Source organism: Pterocles gutturalis, unplaced genomic scaffold (assembly GCF_000699245.1).
Source record: "Pterocles gutturalis isolate BGI_N339 unplaced genomic scaffold, ASM69924v1 scaffold49824, whole genome shotgun sequence".
NCBI lineage: Eukaryota > Metazoa > Chordata > Aves > Pterocliformes > Pteroclidae > Pterocles > Pterocles gutturalis.
The window spans coordinates 20,270-29,164 of record NW_010135056.1 but is presented as its reverse complement, the minus strand read 5'-3'; the positions used below and the strand labels follow the sequence as shown (position 1 = coordinate 29,164).

At 41.3% G+C, this 8,895-nt stretch overlaps 1 protein-coding gene across 1 annotated transcript; it reads left to right on the top strand.

The window, feature by feature from the left end:
• Nucleotides 1–3,465: 3,465 nt before the first annotated feature.
• Nucleotides 3,466–8,802, top strand: PGAM5 (phosphoglycerate mutase family member 5; the record flags this gene model as incomplete). The annotated part of the gene is made up of 5 exons (XM_010081770.1): nucleotides 3,466–3,644; nucleotides 5,069–5,194; nucleotides 6,165–6,253; nucleotides 6,578–6,711; nucleotides 8,479–8,802. Coding segments are annotated over 5 exons (679 nt in total), but the record flags the coding sequence as incomplete, so codon positions are not given.
• Nucleotides 8,803–8,895: the final 93 nt, after the last annotated feature.

Sequence of the window (8,895 nt, the reverse complement as noted above, 5' to 3'; positions counted from 1 at the left end):
CGCCGGCCGGGCAGGAGCCCGCGGGGCTCAGTTCCCGGTGAAATTTCAGGCGGTAAGCTGTTCAAAGCAGAATATGGCTGAAATTATTGAATATTCGTGATAATTGTTGAAGCTGCCGAGCACCTGAGCGCTCGGAAGGGTGCCTCCGCGTTCCACTGTGGGCAGTTCAGAGCTCCCTGCAGAGCCCTTTGTTCTGAGGCCGCGCCGCCTCGGGTTTGTGACAAGTGTCAGCGCTCTGTGGATGTGCCTGGCTTTTATTTAACGCGGTGTTAATCATATCTCAGTGTTGCCTTATGTCTACACCGAGATTTTTCTGTTCAATAGCTGCCCTCGTGGACGAAGGTGTTTGCAGTGCCAGGCCCGCTGCTCCTGCTGACCAGGAGTGTTCTGAAACCCTGGGGAAGGTGGTGATGCTCTGAACCTCACTTAGCTGTGTTCTTACCTTCACCCAAGGGTTAACTGCTTTCTTTATGATTCTTTAATTGGAATGTGCAAATATCTGTGTTGGGCTTTGGCTCATTTAGCTTCAGTCTGGTAGAATTATCTCCCTGGGGAGACTTATGTCAGGCTCCAGTTTAATCATAGTAAATCCAAACTTAAGCACTAACAGATTTTTGTTGTATAATGCATCCTGGCTTGATTTGTGAGATACTACAGAATCAAATGCTCATGTAAATAGCACTGTGAACACCCTAATTATAAAAATAAAGCTGTCATTAGATAAGGTTGTACCTGGTTACACAGTTCCATTGAGGGAGGTACCAAAGCTACGTGTTTAACTGCAGATCCAGGCCTTTCTGGTTCTGCTAAATGCTTGATTTTCCTCAGGGATTCTGAAGTGCTTTCAGATTCGTGTAAGTTTTGGGTTTTTTTAACCAATTCAGGCAGTAGAGGTTGTGCTATGACTGATGTAGCTGTCACAATTGCCTGAATGCATACAGCTAGATAACACTTAATAGCAGATAACGACACTGTTCAATATCACCGTTCATCATAGTGTGCAAACAGTGGAAGTGTATTATGTAAATGTAGTAGTGCAGTTCATTTTTAGTTTTCTACTGCTTGGTGTGTGTCAGTTGGTGTGGTATGGCTTTGGCTATACCTGGTTGAATTCTTAATTTTGATTTTTGGATGATGGTAGAAACACTTAACATGTAAAGTTGTTAATACACAGAGCATCTGACCACTTCCCTTTGGGGGCGGAGAGCGATTTACAAAGTCAAGGCGTAAGCAGATAACCAGATATTACGATATTCTTAACAACTGATGGCTTTTCAAGTTTGAAACAAAAGAATGCAAGTGTCTTGTTTTCCAACTTCCTATTGATCTGATATTCTGCACTTAGGATTTGCATTGGTCTATGCCACTTGCACAGGGATTGTACAGCTCAGTTCTTGGAGACTAGATATATTGTTTCATTTATGTAAAATACTTCATCCGAAAGTTGTTTTAATTAAGCTTCTGTTAACCGGAAAGCTTTGTGTGGGAGTGGGAGCTTTGAATTTCAGGACCTCGGGTACTTTCCTGTATTTTCTGAGTGGTTCCTGCAAATAGTTTTGTTAGAAATAAAACTAGAAATATCTGGATTTTTAATGTTTTACAAGAATTTAAACATTCGTCAGGCCGACTGATATGTTTCAGCCACGTGAAGGGCTTCCTGGAAGGTGAAAAGGGCACTGTCATGGATTAAGTGATGCTTTTGGTTTAGTTAGGTTTGAAGATAGTCCCTGACACTGCCATTGCTTTTCAGCAAAGTTCTGTCCAGCTAAGAGCCTACGTAAGTCTTAGCAGTATTAAAAGTTTTCCTGTTCATAAACTTTCTAAAAATATTGGTAAGCTTGGCTTCCGTTCAGGCGTCTCTTGTTATGTGTTTCTGCTGCAGGATGAACGAATCCCTACGTTGCTTTACAAACGTGCTTGAATTTTTCAGACATTTTTTTCTATTTTCCTAGTGTATCTTTCCAGCAATATAGTTTCAAAAGAAGTATCCTATGAAACAGCAATGGAACTTGTTGTTGTTGGACTACAGTTTCATTTTTAGTGCCTTGCTGAACTTTGTTAACAGCTTGAGGAATGTGTTGAGCCTCATTGTTTAATAGAAATCATGTCTTACTAAAGCAAAATGGATGCAGGGTTTTTGAAGCCCATCTTGCTGTGAACTGTAGAAAGCAGCAGTTTCCTATGACCAAATTACATTGTCTCAAACTGAAATAAATTATATTCCTTATCAAAAAGCTATAAACAAAGAAACAAGTTTAATTATAGTAATGGGAGAAGTGAATTCTGGTATGAATTAAATAAATTAACTATTTTTTAGGTATGAGATCAAGGGAAAGGATTTCCGCTCTGAGGTGGAGAGCGATAGCAAGAGGGTTTGTATGAATGGAATAGAGGATCAGTGCAGAGAGGGGAGCAGAAGATTCATCTGTGGAAGATTTGGGCAGGGTTGATGATGATGGTGTATTGTTGGTGTCTGCAGTGGGAAGTCTGTGTCACTTACCTGTGATACTGGGGGAGGGAGGGGATGGTCCTCTGTGCCTGGTGTCCTCTTGAGGAACTGGATCAACTGCTTGGGTGATGTGCAAGAGGGAAGGTTGTGGCGTGCAGAAAGGGAGACTAGTGTGTGGTGTGACAGAATGGAGGAAAGATTAAAGTGGCATGAGGGGAGAGAGGGATGGAAAAGATGAAAGGATAAATAAACACTCCAGGCTGAAAAACAAAAAAGTGTTACTGGAGAGACCTGGTGTGACCTAGTTTAAAGCACAAAATAATTCTCAATATGCACTGCAGGAAGCTGGAGTCTTTCTAGGGTATTGTTGGGGGAGGGGTTTTAGTCATTGGATATAATAAATGTGATTGGTAAAGGGCAAATTTTGTAGGTGTCATCACAGGGCCTTTTAGATCTGCAACATTTTATTTTCCTTTATGATCAGTCAACACCTCTACCTCTTTTCCTGGATATCATTCATGGTTAGTTTTTCTTGTCAAAAACCCTACAATTATACCTGTGACTGAAAATCAGTGACAGTCCCAAGAACGACTATTGAATCAACAGGAATTCAAATGTAAAGTCTCTGATAGTGTTTATAATGTTCTTGTCCAGACAGGCTGTAGCTTCCCTATGTTTGAGTGTACACCATCTGTGTTGGATTTAACTTTTTATTTTGTGTTTGTTGCTTTTTTTACCCCCAAGAATTAACTGAGAGGTGCCTGTCACTAAACAGCTAATTTATCTGTGTCAGTTACACCTTTTAACCTATGGCATTAACTTTTTTTTTAAAATACAGGCTTTTATTTACAACTCTCGCACAATGTTTTGAATCAGTTTTATGATATAAATGGTTAAGTAGTCAACTTTAGTACTTCAGCTATACCTAGAACTAAGGCAAGACTACCCACCTGTAAAATTCCTCTGCCTTGTAGTCTCCCCTATCTAAAAATGACGTTTTAAATGTGTTTGCTTAGACGTGAACCGCTGGCTCTTATCAACCTCAAGAAGAAAAATGAAGAAACTGGGGAAGAAGAACTTGCCTCGCGCTTAGATCACTGCAAAGCAAAAGCCACCAGGCACATATTCCTTATCCGTCATTCTCAATACAATTTGGATGGTCGGGCTGATAAAGACAGAACTCTGACCCCACTCGGTATGTATTACTAGAAGCGTCATACTTTGTGTTTTGAGAAAATAGTTTTTCATGTGCTGCTGTCCTGACGAGCACAGGTCAGGAACTCAGCTCTGTTCTGGGTCTCACTGCCAAACCTTAATCCACTTTATGGATCCTTTGTGGCAGAAGGATGTAATAGAAAGTTTGTTTTTTCCATTCTTCATCCTCTAAATCCAGACATTAAGACATACTTTACAGAGTTCTAAACATGCTCAGTTGTAAAGAAACTTCACAAAGGAAATTTCCAAGTATCTTAAGGTTGCTTGAGCAAATTTTCATGCTAGCTGACATATTTCCCCAGGGCTAAGGCTTTTAAACTTTGCTTCATGACTAACCTTGAGATAGTTTTCTCTTAAAAGGTAGTTTGTGTTTGTGTTAGTTAATTTGCTGATTTATTTAAAAAAAACAAATTACCCCTGACTTTCCTTTCAGTTGGAGTGTTTGTAATTAAATACATTTCACTTTTGCTGCTAAGCTCTGTTTCTGGGAATACTGCTGATCAGTTACAAGAAATGAGGATAACCTCTGTCTGTGTTAGGTCTCAAATGTGTGACTCGGTCTCAAATGTTAATTAGTATTATTTTTTAATAGTGTACTTAAAGCAATGGACACTTCATGTATGTGCCAACACTGTTTTGAAGGAGGGAGAATTATTGTTGTGCAGGGCTGCTAGAGGTTTTGAAAGTCTGGTGCCAAAACCACCCTTTCCCCTGTCCCCCTCCCCTCACCCCCCTGCAAGTCTTAGTCACCAGTGTGCAAACAGGACTGAAATGCTCATTTCAAGACTAAGGTGCTATCTTAAAGTGTTAACGAAGTATAATCTTAATCCTGTCTCATCACCTGCCTTGGGTAAGTTACTTAAACTGTCTGTTGTCTTTTCACCTGCCTACCTGAAAGACGGAATGAAGCCTGGGATATCCGAGGGCTGTGGTTCTTAACTGTTCCAAGCGGATATTGCCGGTATGAAAGGGCACTGTCAGGTCTCAGTGGATCTGTTTGACCCAGTCCCCTCTTCAGTGCTCCCCGAACACAGAGATGGCAGATGGCTCGGGTCAGCATGATCTTTTATTGGAAGTCACTCCCTTGGGATGGGGCTAGCAGGGATATTGAATACTTTAGTGAAAGTCTCCGAATAAGTTTTGATATAATAATTTTTTTTTAGTTAAACAAAACGTAACTAATTTTTCCTGCCGATGGAAATACGACTTGAAATTGTCCAGCCAATAAGCTTGATCTGAATAAGCAGTGATGCTGGTGAAAGTGTTTTCTAGTTACTTTTTGAAAGGAAAAAAAACCCTGAAATTGATGGAGACCTTTTATGTCTACTGGGCAACTTTTTTGGTAGTTTGTGTGAGGTGCTTACATGAGTGTTACCAATTTATGTAATTAATATCCTTTTTAAGGTCGAGAGCAGGCTGAACTGACTGGACAGAGGCTGGCAAGTTTGGGATTGAAATTTGATCAGATTATCCACTCCTCCATGACTAGAGCAACTGAAACAACTGAAATTATAAGCAAACACCTCCCAGGTAAGTGACTTCCCTTCATTTTTCCTTGTCTGCTGATCCTTAAAACTGCTTCCAGTAGAAGTCTAAGCTTGTCATTAAGGTTCCAGCTATGTGTGAATATGTTTATAAAGAAACTAACAACCCTAATTCTGCTTGTCTCCAGTTAATCTTTAAAAATACAAGAGGGATCTGCCCCTCTGAGTGACTAGCTGCTACCTGGATGTACTGCTGTGCAGGGGAAGATGTGGCACACTTACAGAGGTGTAGGGATTTTTTTTTAACGTGGGTGGGTGGCTGCTTTGTTTATAAGGGGTTTTGGGTTGTTGTGGGGGTGTTTTTGTTGTTGGGGTTTTTTTTGTTTGGTTGTTTATTCCTGCCTTTCAGACATACCAGAATCTAAAGATATTTGAGTACAGATAATTCTGTCTGGCATTTTAGCAGATATTCAGGTATGACTAGCTGAAAGTCAGTTCTCTTAACAATTCTCTGTTTTCTTAAATCTGCTGCTTCAAAAAAGCCCCAAAACCAAGAAAACAAAAAAAACCCAAACAACCTCCCAACCCACAAATCCTAAGGCACCTTTCCTTCCTCAGAGTAAGAGAATAAAATACAAATATAAATAGTAAAAGTGTGGCATTAACATTAATTAGCATTACTTGGCAAAGCATTAACTGACACACAGCTTTCGATGAACATCTGTGCAAGTGCCTTTCTTTAAATCGCAGCAGTTTGGGAGGACTCAGCTTGCTGCGCCGAGCTGGTCTGGCTGTTCTCAGTTGGAATAACCTCTGTCTTGCTGATGGCAAAAGAGTTGTGTTGGAGAGAGTCACACCCCTTGACAGGAAGTGTGTAGATTAAAATGGTCTTTACGGTGGGGAGGAAGACTTGCTTGAAGAAAGAATATGAAAAATGTGTTGATTGTAGAGTTGTGGGCCTGTGTAATGGCCTGTGAAGTAACAACTCCTTTCTGAATGTGTATTTAATATTTCAGGAGTCAAAAAAATTAGTACTGATCTGCTGAGAGAGGGAGCACCTATAGAACCAGACCCTCCAGTCTCTCACTGGAAACCAGAAGCTGTGGTAACTTTTTACTTAACATTTGGGTTTTTTTTCCTTTACTCGTTATGGTTTGGGTTTTCTAATATACTTTATATTGACTGTAGCAGTAACCTGCAGTGTCTGAACCGATGCTTTTCATCACAGACCTTAGATAATCATACACTTTTCTCTTCCCCAATAAGCGTACAGAACAGTTAAAACAACTTAAAATCCTTAAGTATTAGTTCAGCCTCAAGGGTGCATCCCTGTAAAGAAGAACTCTTAGAAGTTGCAGCCCATCTGCCAATGCAGACAAGGGCACACGCTGCTCTGAGCTGTGTGTAACTCTCAACTCTGTGCCATTAGCAGTATTACGAAGATGGAGCTCGAATTGAGGCTGCTTTTCGAAACTTCATTCATAGAGCTGATGCAAAGCAGGAAGAAGACAGCTATGAGATCTTTGTCTGCCATGCCAACGTGATCCGCTATATTGTGTGCAGGTATGTGTTGGGTTGCGTGTTCTCCCGTGTTCTTTAAAAGGTCTCGTTTTACTGAAGCAGTGTACGGCCCTGCTGAGCTAGGAGGTATGGTGGTTTGGCTTGTGTGAAGTGGTCGGAGGCCAGTGCCAGCGTTGTGAGCAGCTGCTTTTGCAACTTCATCACGGGATGAATTTGTAGATAGAGGACCAATTGAAAATAATACTTTCATTCTAACTCTGAAGTGGAAATTGGTGAGACTCAAAACCTTTCTGTACATGTGAACAGTCTCTCTCACATGCTTCTGCTTCCTGTAAGCGTAAGGACAATGCCTGTGCGCTCTGCTGGAAAAGACAGCAAATAGAGTGTCTGACTGGATGTGTCTTCTTGAGGTCTTACATGATGAAAGATTGATGTAGTTTTGGGAATTCTTTACTAATGGAAATTTTTGTATTATTTCAAGTTGTATTAGTGTGTTTTCTGGAGTAACATCCAGTATTGGATTAGAGGGGAGAGTGGATCTTTCTGCTAACATCAAGGTTATTCTTGAAGGAGAAACCAGTTCTGGATCTTTGCCTGTCTCTGTGTCTGTTTATTTCTCTGCCCGCTCAACAAAGCACTGTCTGTAAGATGGTTTGTCTTGAGCAGGACAGATGTGATTAAACTTTAATCTGATCAATACCTGCAGCAATTTCAGTCAGTGTTATTTAGCTGAGCTAGTTAAATGCGGGCCTGTCTGCTCTGTGGACTGCGTTAGAGCTCTTCCAAATTGCTGTACTTAACATTATTGATGAGGTAAACAGAATATTCTTTCCTGTGCCAAAAAGATCATCTTGCTGCTAGCTAGGCTTTTTCTGAAATACTGTATACTTTTTCTCTTCACTGTTTCTTCCCTCTTCTTTTTAACTTCTCTTCTGTGCCTTCCATTCCATTCATGTTGCATTTCCTTTGAATCTAGCTTGACTGTTATATAATTTCTTGGCCTTTCTAAAAGGCTGTCATAAGAGCCAAAACCAAGTTATTCCTCAGTATCTGAGATGAGACAAAAGATGTTTGAGGCAACATGATATTCTTTCCAGCTGTTTACTGTAGTTGATTGAACTCCTGAGGCTGCTCAGTTAGGAATTTTAGCAGGAGACTAGCTGTGATACCTATTTCTGCAAAAAGCACAAGGTACTTTTTCTTGCCACTGCTGGGGAACAGTATAGCTGATGGAGAGTAGTTCTGGTTGAATTTCTTCTGTAGGATTCATTCTAGTTGCCCACATGTGCCTGTCCGTCTCACTCCATCTCTGCTGTCACATACAAGGCTGAGGAGGCTGAAGTAGCAGGTACAAGGTGCTGTTTGCCACTTGTGCCGTGGCTGTGTTGGGGGGGGGGGTAAGCTAGCTTCTCGGCCTGTGCTGGCTCGCACAGGGTTGTGTGCGACCACCAGCCTGAACCTGTGCCATCTGTCACCCTGTTTGTTAGGAGGTTGCTCAAAGCGCTCCCACAACATTGACGACATTAGAGTTCTAGGTTCTGTTGGCTGGAATTAATCCCGTGCACAATAATCACACCCCACTGCTGGGCTCTGCTTATGCAGGTGCATTGTTGGCACTGGTCCAGTTCTCAGTGCTGTATTTTCATATCACTTGCACAGGAAAGATATTTTTTCCAAGGCATTTGCAGGCAAGCTGCAGAATGACCAACAGTCAAGTCCCTCCCCCCTTATCTGGAACAGGAGATGCTGTGAGTGACATGTTAATATAGCTGTTTATGAAGGAATAATATATATTTTTCTTTTTGATAGAGCATTGCAGTTCCCCCCAGAAGGCTGGCTGCGAATGTCTCTGAACAATGGCAGCATAACTCACTTGGTGATACGGCCGAATGGAAGAGTGGCACTTCGAACGCTGGGTGACACAGGTTTCATGCCTCCAGATAAAATCACACGCACCTGAATGAGCAAAACTGACGGCTGTCCAGGAGCTGCCTCTAGTCTCTTTGCACTAGTTCATTCAGCTACAGTACCACTAGATTTATTTTTTTTAATCTGTTATGTTGGGGTGTGATGCTGTCTTAAAATGTCCTTTAGCCCTTTGCCTCCTTCATACAGAGTCATATCTGCCTTTCACTCCAAAAAAAAGGAAAATCTTTGTAAGCTTGAAGCTGTCCAGTCCTTAAGTATTCCCCAAAACTCAAAGCTGAGCTGGGGAATACAGAGCGA